A 14375-nucleotide genomic window follows, 5' to 3' on the forward strand; every position below is an offset into this window, starting at 1 on the left:
TATTGCCATACCAGCATATATGGCTATTTTCACGGCAAGATCAATGTATTTTAAAAGAAACAAATAGTAGTAACATACACTAATATTTAAAAACAACAACTGACCCTCTTCATCATCATAGCAACGATTATACAAGATTCTTAATTTCGATATTTGATTAAAAAAAGTAAGATTATTCCTGGTGAAACATCCATTAGTCAATGTCAGGATTATTTCTATAGCACTATATAAAACAACTCAGAGTTGACCAAAGTGCTTTACAATCTCATCGATAGTACCAATCCATTTAGGGATGTAAAAACCCATTGGAGGATTTTAAAATTAATTCTATATAGAACAGAAAACCAGTGTAGAGACATTAAAATGGGAGTAATATGATCACGCTTACATACACCCAGCAAAAGTCTAAGCGCAGTGTTTTGCACCATTTGGAGTCGGTAGATCGATCTTTGGTTAATTCCCACATAGAGAGAATACAGTAATCAAGTCGCGTAGAAACGAATGCATGGATTACCCTTCGCAATCTTTGCGGGAGAGCCAGGGCTTTACTTTTGCCACAACTCTTAGATGGTAGAAGCTAGATTTTACAACCGAGTTTACCTGCTTATCAAATTTTAGGGAGCCATCAAATAGAACTCCCAAATTTTTTTACATTCATTTTTTGAAAACAAGTCAGTGGCTCCAGATTAAAATGTTGCGTAACATACCTATCGGAGGGACTAAACACGACAACCTCTGTTTTGGATTCATTTAGATTTAAAAAATGTAGTGACATCCAATGTTTCATGTCGGTTAGGCATTCAAATAAAGGTTGCAGTGTGTCTGAATCCCTCAGTTTCAGTGGCAGATAAATTTGAGTGTCGTCTGCAAAAAAGTGGAAAGAAACACCATGATTCCTAAAGATGGTGCCCAATGGAAGCATGTACAGAGAGAAAAGAATGGGACCCAAAATAGATCCCTGTGGAACACCAAAATTAAGAGGGGCTGTGGCAGAAGAAAATTCTCCAAGACACACTGAAAAGCTTCTGTTCGACAAAAATGAATTGATCCATTTTAGAGCATTTCCCTTGATCCCTCCACACTGTTCGAGACGGGACATAAGGATATTGTGATCTATAGTATAAATGCTGCGCTCAAGTCCAATAGCACCAGAATAGCATGATCACCTGTGTCCACGGTGAACTCTCTGTGTAAAAATGTTGCCTAGTGGCATACAAAATATGCTTTATAGACAGATGAGTCTGACAAATATGACATGTTGGACAAGTTGTGACAAGTTGCAAAACCTGAAGTTGGTTGCTCGAGGTGACGTAAAATGAATCTTGTGAGGTTTGAACCAACGACATTGCGTTACCAGCTCTGATCTTCAACAACTACACCACCTCACACATTCACATGAATGTGGACAGAAACAACACAAGATTTGACAAATACTTCTCCAAGTGCAGGTTCTTGGTCTCCAAGCCCCACGATGAGGATGCAGTCAGCTTGTCGGATGCAGCGTTGAGTCCACGGGGTCATACCGCTGTCCGTCTGATACAGCACTATACGATTAATGTCCTCCTGCTGGGCCAGCCAACCTGACAACCTGTACTCATGGATGCTAGAAAAAGAGACGTATTTCAGATTACAATGAGATGTGAGAATGACACGTTCTGATCTCATATTTATATACCTGTCCAAAGCAGAACCGCCAAGTCTCTCTCTGATGATTTCACTGGTTAGCAGCAGCGTTGGTCCTGATTGAAGAGTGAGAATGTGTTAAGGCCCAGATATACTTCAAGTGAAATTGAAGAACGCACTGGCGTGAAGTCATTTCAAATAGAAATTAAGTTTATCTCGAAGTGAAAAATATCAGTGCCTTTGGATTATGTGTCTAGATCATGGGCTTTAAATGCCAATAGTGTACCTATGGCGCTGAGAGCGTGGCTAAGCTCCAAATTGAAGGCATTGACTGGTACATCATCACAAACAGGCAGCACAGCCACAGTGGAGAGATTGCTGGCTGGGTTAGTGACGTCCGGACTGGACGCCATGCTTGGCAGACCCAGCGCAGTGCCTAGAAAAAAGGAAAGACATTGGTTTACTAGTTTTACCTAAAATTATGACCTGACCATAACTCCTCTGCCAAGAACTTTACTGACGCTTTTGAAGCGAGTTGACTGATTAACTTTTGGTTTTTGGGCTAAACGTACTAGAGAAAGGTCCACGGGGCTGTTGGAGGTTTCCCAAAATCTTCTGCCCCAGCAGATGAATCAAGCGCGTCACCACCTGTGGGTATCTTCTCTTAATATTGTTGAGCGTTCCTTCTGGAAGCTTCACCAGCTCAGTATCTCTCACGGCATGGACCGTGGTGGCACGAGGTTGCCTTGTCAAGGCTTCCACCTGAGAGAAAATATACAAAACTTGGGGTTAGCCATAGTTTAGCAATCCTTACTGTGCGTTCACACCAGACACAAATAGTGCGTCAAATTCGCGCCTACCACGTCTAGTTATACACTTTGAGTCCATTCGCGCGTCAAGAGCGAAATTTGACGCGTGTAAAAACAAAAGTTTGAAGCGAAATTTACGCGTGTCAGAATCAAAGATGGAGAGCAGAACAGCGGCGTGGGGATAATCGCCACCGTATTTGTGTCAACCGGACCATTCGGAGGCGAACCGTTTGGCGAGTTTCATCATTTGCTCGCTCCAGTAGCTGCGCCTGGATGACTGCCGCTGTCAGCGGTACTTCCGCCTGTCCCGCGCCCAGTTTGATGAGCAAGCAAAATTAACTCCAAATGAACTTGTATGTTGTTGTTGGTTGTCTTTTTATTATAATAATATTTCATATAATCTAACATTAGATATGGAATAAATAACATTTAATACAAAATGAACATGTCTCGTATATTGAAATAAAGTTTTAACTGATAAAATATTTGCTTTGTTGTGCATTAGAACCACACCAGGTATTTAGTCATATTACAAAATAATTTATCGAAGCATCCAGATACTTCACCACGTGAGCAAGCTGCAAGGCCTGATTGGTTAACACAGCGCAAATTGACACCAAAGTTCAGATTTTTCAACTCGGGCGGCAGGCGCGAATTCGCGTCAAACGCGTGAATACACAAATAACACTAACTAAATCATTCGCGCTTAACGCGCCAGACACTCAAATCGAGCGAACTTGACACGAAAATTTTTCATATTTGCATCTATTGTGCCGCAGCGCGTCTTTGCATTGACTTAACATTGAAATCACTCGTGCCTGACGCACTATCCGCGTCTGGTGTGAACGCACCATTAGACCATAAAACTAGGCTACTACTCACAACTCCGATAAGATCTCCTCGTCCGTACTCTCCGACTAGCTCTTTCTTCCCATTGGCTTTTCGAATGACAGAACGCAGTCGTCCATTCAGCACAATATAGGTGCAGTCTGACTGATCGTCCTGCCTACAGAACACAACAAATGTAATGACCAATTAGTTTTTTTCAATTCAATTAATACTTTAATTTAGCAGGGATGCATTAAATCAATTAAAAGTGACAGTAAATACATTTATAATGTTTCAAAATATTTCTATTTCAAATAAATGCTTTTCTTTTAATCAAAGAATCCTACAAAAAGCCTCACGGTTTCCACAAAAAAAAATTATTATAGAAATGTTTCTTGAGTACCATATCAGTATATTATAATGATTTCTAAAGGATTACGTGACACTGAAGACTGAAGTATTGATGCTTTGCAACACATGAGGTCTGAATTACATTAAAATTATATTTAAATAGAAACAAAAAATCAAATTGTTGCACATTTGCATAAAAAATCTGATAGGTTATAATAGCATAAAAAATAAATAATTCTAAATATTAAAAAGTTTAATGATCAAATCAACAACTTTATTAATTATTAAAAGAAATTACACTGTACATTTGCACTATTACCTGTGATTGTTGTCAGCTAAAGAAAATATAATACTGAATTAAATAGTAATGAATTAGTAACAGTTCAGTTCAGTAAAAAATAAAATATAGGAGAGCGTGATGGTACCGATACAGGGCCCGTCCAGCTTCAACAGCCATCCAGTCGATGGCAAAATCCATCTGTCGTACAAACGGAGACATGCGGATAGCTACGGTGTGAGCTGCACTGAGAACAACACTAGGCTGCTCACGCATGATCCTACAGGGGGCAGCACAAACACAGACAATATTACAAAAACTGCTCAATGGATGTTCTTATAAGATTCATGTTTATTTTACAAATAACCTTTCAATTAACTCACAGTGTACTTACACACGAAAGTACTGAGTAATTTAATATAACTACACAGGATCACGGTGAGGTTAAGTATATAGTACCTAGTTGTTACCCATTTATGCCGCTTTTCCATTGTGGACAGTACCGCCACAAACAGTACTCGGCCGTCTTAGCGATGCCTTTCGTTATTCGTTGCACTATCGAGCTCTCGCTGGATCCTCTCTTCGGCCACCAAACAAAGGAAAGTCTGCACCTCCTCGTTTGACCACGGCGTATTCTTCCGAGTTGCGATAGTAGTAAGTTTAGAAACTATCTCTGGCCGAACTATTTAAAAATGGCGGGGTTATTCTGGATACATCTGGCGCGTACATCTGGTGACGATTCTCTCTGACCAATCAGCAGTCGGCATTGTTTTCACGTGACATTTTAGTATCGTCTTAGCTCGCTCAGAACCTCGCCGGAGGTGATACTAAAAAAAGTACCATAAAGCAGGTACAGGTACAACTTTTACACAGTGGAAAATCAAACGAAGGCGAGCCGAGTCGAGTCGAGCTGGTACGGTGTAGTGGAAAAGCGCCATTAGTGTCATTACTAAAAATATGTGTCATTATAAAATGCACATGCAGAACAGGACTGTAAATAAAGTTCTACCAGATTTGCAATGGCTAGAGTGCCATTCGATAAACTGAAAGAGTCAAATCAGCTGCAGGACCGTATGGAAATACTCACTCGTAGAAGTCGGATTTGGAGATCTTGAGGAAGGTGCAGTCCCGCTCAGCCTTGATGGTGAAGATGAGCGGCTCTCCTGTGAGTACAGCCAGCTGACCTACCATCTCACCCGGCTTGGTCACGAACAGACACACTGCTTCCTGCTTGTCGATCATCTTCTGGAAGACGTGAAGACAGCCAGAGAGGACGAAATGCAGACTCACATCCTAAAGAAAACAGGATCACAAAGAAGAAACCTGAGTATACATGGAGTGATAATGTGGGACTAAATAAAGATGACCAATCAACTGTTCATACCGTCAGTTCAAATCCAATTTTTGTGCATATCAGATCATATTTAGCAAGTGTTAATGGCAAAAACAAAAAAAAATCATCAGATTTTTACAAATCCGTTTCAAGCTAAATTTATATCAAACCTAATTTCTGGAAATCCTGACAGCTCTGATTGGATTTTGCATTGTTTGTTTTTTTGCTTATATTGCTCGCCTCACGCCACAATAAACATATACAAATATCAGATGTCTTTGCAGAAACAAAGTTGTGTCGTTCTTGATGTACCCTAGGAAGAACTACTTGTCATAGAAACGAAAGCAGAAATCCTGCAAAACAAAAGAGTGCCACGGCACACACAAATCTGATCTGAACAGCGGCGATACAAAGTGTGGAATAGTCGGACTGGGACTGACAGTGTGAACATAGTCCTAGGCTAGAAGGAAATACAAGCATTTCTTCAATACAAGAGATATAAGGCTCGCCAACAAAATTGGGTAACAGAGGAAGAAAAGGAAAGGAGATTAGAGAGGATGAGCACCTGGTCTCCCTGTCTGGCTAACACAGATCCAGCTTTAGCATGATGAAACGTCACCCTCCCATTGAGCAGCGTAGGGTCCTGATGATGAAAGAGAGCATATGAGGAGACACAGGTGTGACCGTCAGAAATCAGAAGAAAACTGCTTCGTTTTGCTGGACAATGAACTGTACCAAACAAGCACAGATATAATGTACCTCGATCCTCATGAGTTTGAGAATCTCTTTCTGGGCCTCCTCGAACACTGTAGCGTTAGGTCGTCCTTGAAACGGGCAAAAAATGTTCTCCATCCCTGATTCCTCCTCAGGATACAAATACACACCTGAAGGAACCTCGTCCACCGTCACCTTCCTCTCACGCTGCTCCTGAGACACCGAAAACAAGCATGATGTCTTTACATTTTACTCTCAATGGGCCCTATCAAGTATCAAGCGCAAAGGGCAAGTAACTGTGGGCGGGTTTTGGGTGCTGTTGCTATTTTACCGGCAGGATTAATGACTCTTGTGCCTGACGCATTATTAATAGGTGTGGTTTGGGCGTAACGTGAAATAAACCAATCAGAGCATCATCCAACATACCCTTTGAGAGCAGGTGTGCATGTTGAACGGCGGATTGTTCTTATTATAGCGAATTTACCAGGAGCGTTCACAGCCGAGGAGACCGACGTTCTTGTCAAGGCAGTGAAAGACAGAGAAGTGACGTTGTATGGGGATAGGAGAAACCCTCCCAAATCAGCGTCGGTTAAACATTATATACATATGCGCCTTGCCACTATTGGGCAAACAGGTCTGATCCGTCATTAATACAATTAGCATAAAAAAATTAGGTAAATATGTAAGCTAGATTTAGGCCTACATTTTTTTACATCTTCATGGACACCACAATGATTTCCCTCATGTGTTAATAAGTTTCCTTGTTATAATGTATGATTTGTAAAAAATAAAAACCGCTGCATCTGCGTTGATGAGAGATTCAAAGTGTATTCGCGTTGTGCACCCGCTACATTATGGCCAAGCATGCGCGCTTAAAATAGCATTATGAACAACGCGCAAAGCGTCACTGACTGGTCACTGGTCAGTGGCGCAATTGTTTTCTGGAACTGCAAAATAGCACTAGGGAATGTTTGAGCCGAAACACGCCTCCTTTTTGCGCCAACGCAAGTTCATTTATTAGTTTACTGACATGCATCTGTGGAGGGAAAAGTCTGCTTTGCACGAGTGCAAAATAGGAATGAGACATGCGTCAGTGTACGAAGTCATTTGCGCCGGGTGCAAGATAGAGCCCTATGTTTCAAATCTTTCTGTCTGGCACATTTCAACCTAAAATCAAAAGATGCAATTTTTTTCTACGTCTTATTCTAAATGATGACTATCATTAGACTCCTGATACTGTAATACAAAATATGTTGTTAATATGTTAAAATATGTGTAAAAAACTCACTCGCGTGAAAGCAGGCGGAGTGGGTGCTCCATCTTCCGCAGATACAGAGATACGGCCTCTCTCGTATGCCATGTCGAAATCTGAACGCAGACTCTTCTGCATTCCTGTACCACACACATATACAACAACAAGAGGTTATGAAATGTTCAGCAAGTATGACAGCACAACATGACATCATTACTTTTGCGTAATCATACACGCCACTTTCAAGTCAAGTGGCATTGTCTATACGCATTTTGAGCTATCCGTGTGTATGTCTACGCCGTTAAATGTTCGAGTGATTCCGCGTGTATGTTAAATGTTAACACGCCGTTAAATGTCCGAGCGAAACGAAGCAAAATGTAGATCTACATCTGGGGAGTGATATTTTTTTCCTAGGATGGTAGGGGAAGACTCATAAATGGTATTAACCCCAGTGACGGGTAGGTTTAGGGACGGGGTTGGGGTAGCTCATAGATTTATATATATAGTAATAACGTTAAGTCAACGGCGTTCATAAACACGCTGAAAAGCGATTATGTGTGTTGATAGCACGCCAAAAATGGAAATACGAATTGGCGTGTTGTACATACGGCATTTCATGATGTTTCTATATTATATAAACTCAACATTTTTTTCAATTTTCTATTCCTGTGATCAAAGCTGTATTTTCAGCATCTTTACTCTAGTCTTCGGTATCACATGATCCTTCAGAAATCATTCTAATAAGATGATTTGCTGCTCAAGAAACATCATCAATAATGAAAACAGTTGTGCTGCTTAATATTTTAGTTTTTCAGGATTCTTTGATGAACAGAAAGTTAATTTATTTGAACTACAATTTTTTTGTAAAACACAAGCACTTACCCGCGATGTCAACTGGCATGGATATGGTCCTACTGAGGGTTGGTATAGTGTTGCCATCCTTCCCATGATTCCCATCTGCAATAGAAATAACAATTTTTTTCTTAAATATATATATGTGTATGTATTTATATGTACAAATTAATTAAACACAGTTCACACATATTATGTAAACACAAACTTTTATTTTGGATGCGATTAATCGCGAGGAATCGTTTCACAGCCAAATTAAAAATATTTTACTTTTTTAATCAATCTATTTTTAGGACTTAGTAAAATGTTTTGCATTGTGATATTATTCATTAGATTCTCATTAATTGATTCACAGTAGAGAATATAAGTACTATACTTGCATTAAAGTAAAAGAAAACAGTTTACATGTAAATAAATAAGTGATAACTATGATATTATGCCTCACCACCAACATTCTGGACAGCGGCTTCGCGGTGTTTATCAGGAACGGTGAGACTGCCGAAGCGTTTGCTGTGTCGCACGGGACTGGAGCGTGTCGGATGAGGAGAGAGAGGAGAGGGACGAGGCTGCATTTCCTAAAGGAAGACAGACAGAAAGTGTTGAAAAACACTTACACAGCCAATCATGAGAAAGAAAGTGTGTGTGCATCGACTGTATGTGTGTTGACTCACATGGCTGAAGAGTTCATTGGTGAGCCCCAGATAGTTGTGCAGGGCCAGAACGGTCACTCTCTGAAGACGGACCATGATGATCTGCAGGGATGACACAACAGGAAGGACATTCTCAATTACATCCGGTTTCCTTACAGATAACAACAGAATCTTCTAAACGGTCTCATAAAGCCAGACCTGAACCACTCGCACAAGACTCTCCGGGTATTTCTCAAAGATGGACAGAAAGGCGTCAACAGGCAATCTGAGGACAGTGGACACTTCTGCCGCTCTCGCAGAGACGGTTTTATACGGTCTCTGGTGACCCTGAAATACACACAAACGTTCAAACCACTTTCCTCCTTGAATTATGCATAATATCCAGAATATGTAATCTCATGTGAGCACTGATTTTTTTTTCCCCAACAGAAATGGCTATTTGACCTTCTTAAGGGAATATTAACAGGAACAGGAAAGGATATGGAAAAGAGAGAAATTAAATGGTAATTTAATGCATTTTATTAAATAATCATGTTACACGGAGAAAGGAATTGTGGGTGTGACTCACTGTGATGACATCAAGGATGCTAAGTAGACTGTGAACACTGTCTCCAGGGTAAACCTCTTTGACCACTCCATCTTTCCCATCCTAATGACAGAGAGAGAGAGAGGTCCAGAGTTATTATTAACTAAAACTAAAATCATAAAAAAAAAATGTTGGTCACACTTTATATTAGGTGTCTTTAACAACTATGTACTTACATCCAAAAAATAAGTACAGTGTACTTATTGTGTTCATGTTATAGGTTTAGGCATGTTTAAGGTCGGCAGGTAAAAGGGAAGAGAAGAGTCAACACTATAATTATAGCTGTAATTACACATGTAACTACATGCAAGTACAATGTAAAAACATGTAAAATGTTTAAATGTTAGTACGTAGTAGTTAAAGACACCTAATATAAAGTGGGACCAAGATTTTTTAATAAAATAGAAATAAAATCCTAAAATAGAAATAAATTAAAATTTTTGATAAAAAAAGAAATAAAATAAAAGTTAACTGAAAATTGTGTTAAAGTATTAAAATAACTAAAACTGAATTAAAAATACAGACATATCAACAAAAATAATAAAAATGACAAAAACACAACCATTTACTAAAATTAAATAAAAAAATTAAATGTAAACGAATACAGAAAATATAATAAATATAAAAAACTAATTCAAAATATATAATAGTATATCAATTATACAAAAACAAAACTGGGTGAGTCACACACACACACACACACAACACAGGTTTCGTACAGATACTGTAAAATTAAATTCAAAGACATTTCAAGCTCTAATGTTTTTGGTTTTCAATTTCAGTTTCAATTTTGGTTTTCAGATCTCTCGCATGTGTATGTCACTTATTGTTTCCACAGAGATTTCGGAAGTGTTGCCCTTCACTGTGAAGATCTAGACATATTTAGATATACAGGAAATTGCAATGGAAGACGATTTCGATATATCAACAATATCAACTTCAGATCACTTGGACGTGGCTGTGGTTACAAGAGGTAAAAACGATATAAATACTGTTCGTTTTCTCACACAAACTGCTTGTTAGGCCATCAATGTGTACTTACATTTATGAGTCATTAAATCATGTTTAATCTGAACTTCTCTGTGCATGCTCTTTGAGGTGGTGACCATAGACCTCCATTATATGACTGACAAGAACGGTTTGACCTAAAATATCAAAATTGAAACTACTGTGGAAACAAAGACTCCTACATCTTGGATGCCCTTGAGGTAAGCTAAAACATACCAAACATTTACTTCTGAACTATCCCTTTAAGCACCTTGTACGAAACCTGCAAACAATCACATATGCATATTCGAGTGCCTTGTAATAATTTTTGCCACATCAGTGTTGACTCACACACACATACACACACCTGTCCAGTAAGACACAATTCCAGCTTGCCATCCTGTACTACATATATGCTGCTATCAGGCTGACCGGGTCTGAAGACATATTCACCCTGCTGGAACTGCAGAAACACCATGTGTTTACACAGCTCCAGAAACAACGGCTTCTCAAAGTGACCCAACACGCTGTGGGAGAGAGAAACACCAAATACATGTCATATTTTACATTTTCATCCAGTGTCTATTTTCACTCTCGAAGTGGAGAAAACTCATATGTAACACAGCGTACCGAACATTCTTGAGCATGTAGAGCACCTCAGACGGCAGGTGAGAGTTTGCCACGTCAAACTCTGTGAGATCTGCCTCCAGCACTGACGGAGGAGGCTCCTTCATCTGCAGAGTGGGCACTTCCTTCTTAAAGCGCAGGATTCTGGAGGATAGAGGGATGACATGATGATTGGCAATCTTCTGAGACAATAAAAATAACCAAATAGTGCAGTGCAGGGATAACATAAAAAAAAGTCTAATTCGCCGGGGTTTTTCAATTTAAGAGTGAGATAGGGTCTGTGGTAAATATAAGTTGACGATACTTGCACATTTTGTTCTACAACGGAAACTGCACACACTCAAACATCAAACGTTCTTATCCTATTCTATTAGAAACGTAGGGAACAGCGTCAAAATTTTCGTTTTCAATATGGGTGTGTGTAATGTACGTTGTAGAGCGAAACATTCAAGTACCGCAAGTTATTTGCATTTACCTCATAAATTGAAATTATAAAATCCCATAGGAAAATCTTGAGGGAACCACTGGTGAATTAGTCGTCTGGGTTTGGACTACTACAGAAACTCACTTTTTGGCAATGTTCAGCATCTTCTGCTTCTTTTTGAGGCGGGGCCTGGAGGAGGTGGAGCCCACCAGCGAGGAGGTGGACTGAGACACCTTCCTCATAATCTTCCTCCCATAAAACAAGACTTTGTCCCTTTTACGAAAACGATACTTCGGGGCTTCCTGAGCCTCGAGTTCTGAGAAAACGCACCAAACAAACAAGGTAAATAAGATAGGACTGTTCTAGATCATTTTAAAGAGCTTAGAAAAAAGTTATAAAATAAATATGAATTTCACTAATTAGCTTTTCAGAACTCACTTCGGAGCTGCATCCTGCGCAGGACTAAAAATATGAGGACAGCGATGAGAATGATGGCGACTCCAGCGCCGATTATGATTCCCACCACCTGTACAGAAAGAGAGAGTGATGTTTCATGAAATCAAGGTTGGGCACAATTCAAAACACTACATTACATTACATTTTCAAAATTGATAATGAATTCAAATTTGAATCTGAAAAAAATCAAAGCTAGTTTTATATATATATATATATATATAATTAATCTAATATATATATATATATAATTAATCTAATATATATATATATATATATTTATATATATTAGGGCTGGGAAACGATTAATCACGATTAATCGCATCCAAAATAAAAGTTTGTTTACATAATATATGTGTGTGTGTAGTGTGTATAATTATTTTGTATATATAAATACACACACATGCATGTATATACTTTATACATATTTATACAAAATTAATTATACATAAATATAAGTATTTGATTTATTAATAACACATTTTTGAATATTTTTAAAATATGAATATGAAATATTTTTAATATAAAATATGAATTATTAATAACACATCTTGAATATATACATGCATATGTGTGTATTTATATATACAACATAATTATACACTCTACACACACATATATTATGTAAACACAAACTTTTATTTTGGCTGCGATTAATCGTTTCACATGCCTAATAGATATACACACAATACTGTTTAAAAGTTTGGGGTCAATAAGATTTTTAAAGAAAAAATTTGTACTTTTATTCAGCCAAATGCATTAAATTGATCAAAAATGACAGTAAAGACAATTATAATGTTACAAAATATTTCTAAATCAAATAAATGCTGTTGTTTTGAACGTTCTGTTCATCAAAGAATCCTGAAAAATGTATGACGGTTTCCAAAAAAAAATACTGTTTTCATCTTCAAAATTGAGCATAATTCTGCTTTGCTATCAAGGGAATAAATGCATGTTAAAATATATTCAAATAGAAAACCATTAGTTTAAATAGTAATATGTTTAGTTGTATGATATTTTTTATCAAATAATGGAAAATTTCTTATTTAAAAAAAAAAAAAAAAACTGACCAAAAAATAAATATAAGGTTTCGGGAAATACATCATATTTCATGTGTATGATAACATGTTTATTGGTAATTCATTATTTGCACGATCCAGCATAAGAATATGAATCAGTGTAATGGTGTTCAATGCGTGTTTACTGACCATGCTGGTCTGCAGCTGATCCTCCACTAAACTCTTGAGGTTTCCAAATCCGTCCTGCTGTAAAACACACAGGATGTTAATATAACCAGATCTAGATGAGAACACAACACTGGGGTTAAAAGTGAGAACATGAAAAAAACAAACAAAAAAAGACTAGCTATAGATCTGGCTCATGATGAACAGAGAGATAATGAGCGAGTGAAGGACAGGAAGAGTAAACCTTTCTTCTCCGTCATTTCTTCAAGCATTCCCACACTGTCACTCTTCTAAACTCATTCCTTCCTTCCCTCGCTCTTTCTCGGCTCATTTATTTTCAATAAAGCATTGTTAAGGCCCACAGTGTATCTGAAGTGAACGGCAGAACTGTTTCTAGCTTCTGAATAATAATGAATCTTGCACACTGCGAAAAATTTTTTCCTCAATATCAATTTCTTTATATATCTCAACATCATAAAAACAAGATTAGTTGTGTCTATGATGAAGCTAATTCATCTTTAACCAAGCAGATTTTTCTTGTAAGGCATTTCTGTTTAAAACAAAGAGGGAGGGGGACTATTTTCCAATGGGCTGAGAAAAATAAACTATTCCTAATATCTTTTGCAGTTGTGCTACGTTTAGTTTAAGATGGATGTTTACATATTTGTGGGTGGGAAAGAAGAAGAGTGTTTTTTGCAGTGAGAATGGTGAAAAGTAACTTTTAAAATGTTGAAGTACTGTAAAACAGAAGTGGTTGATCGGGGTGTCTGTAGGAAACCACATAACCACGTGGATGTTCACACACCCTCTGACTTTATCAAGACTTGTGACTTCAGAGTGTGCAGAATTTACAATCTCTCACAAATGTCACTCCCAATTGTGTTACAGGACTATCTGGCCATTGTCTGAAAGGTGCACTTAATATTTTGTGGGTTATTGAAATATAGTGAGTACTAGTAGTGTGATCTCATCAGTACAGTGCCCCATGTAAAATAAAAATAGCCTTTTCTAGGCCACTGATATTAATGCACTTCTCATCTTAAAGGGATAGTTCACCCAAAAATGAAAATTCTGACAATTACTCACTCTTGTGTCGTTCAAACCCCATAAGACTCGCAAGTGCAGTTAAGCGTCGGTTTACCATATTTGAGTGCTCTATGTATGTTTGCTAATCAATGTTTATGTATGATTTATTTATTGAATTTTGAATTTTTCACAACAACAGACACTCAAAAAAAGGAAATACAAAAATAAATAAATAAATAAAATTACATTAAACAAAAATTAAACAAATAAAGATCAATACAAAAACACCAACACAAAGTCCTTCACCCCAGTAGCTAATCAATGTTTATATGTGAAAAAAGCCTAATCATGTAAAACATGACTTCGTACTAATTTATTTTACAATTTCTTTAGGAACGT

At 37.8% G+C, this 14375-nt stretch overlaps 1 protein-coding gene across 10 annotated transcripts in view; it reads right to left on the minus strand.

Moving 5' to 3' along the window:
* The window catches only part of pnpla6 (patatin-like phospholipase domain containing 6), a 32488-nt gene that overhangs the window by 12901 nt on the left and 5212 nt on the right, over window positions 1–14375 (minus strand). For 7 of the 10 annotated variants that reach the window (XM_039687595.2, XM_039687578.2, XM_039687587.2 and 4 more), the window contains 20 exons: window positions 12975–13031; window positions 11752–11839; window positions 11458–11629; window positions 10893–11033; window positions 10630–10789; window positions 9258–9338; window positions 8888–9016; window positions 8711–8791; window positions 8485–8614; window positions 8070–8144; window positions 7224–7327; window positions 5981–6148; window positions 5787–5864; window positions 4976–5181; window positions 4037–4168; window positions 3315–3438; window positions 2196–2385; window positions 1910–2059; window positions 1676–1739; window positions 1435–1603 (listed from right to left, as the gene is read on the minus strand). In XM_039687595.2, the coding sequence (XP_039543529.1) occupies window positions 1435–1603; window positions 1676–1739; window positions 1910–2059; window positions 2196–2385; window positions 3315–3438; window positions 4037–4168; window positions 4976–5181; window positions 5787–5864; window positions 5981–6148; window positions 7224–7327; window positions 8070–8144; window positions 8485–8614; window positions 8711–8791; window positions 8888–9016; window positions 9258–9338; window positions 10630–10789; window positions 10893–11033; window positions 11458–11629; window positions 11752–11839; window positions 12975–13031 (2499 nt within the window). The remainder of the gene's footprint in view (window positions 1–1434; window positions 1604–1675; window positions 1740–1909; window positions 2060–2195; window positions 2386–3314; window positions 3439–4036; window positions 4169–4975; window positions 5182–5786; window positions 5865–5980; window positions 6149–7223; window positions 7328–8069; window positions 8145–8484; window positions 8615–8710; window positions 8792–8887; window positions 9017–9257; window positions 9339–10629; window positions 10790–10892; window positions 11034–11457; window positions 11630–11751; window positions 11840–12974; window positions 13032–14375) is intronic. The other 3 variants (XM_089132028.1, XM_089132026.1, XM_089132027.1) reach the window with 1 other exon arrangement.

The sequence above is a fragment of the Pimephales promelas genome, chromosome 6 (genome assembly GCF_988280905.1).
Source record: "Pimephales promelas chromosome 6, fPimPro1.hap1.1, whole genome shotgun sequence".
NCBI classification, from domain to species: Eukaryota; Metazoa; Chordata; class Actinopteri; order Cypriniformes; family Leuciscidae; genus Pimephales; species Pimephales promelas.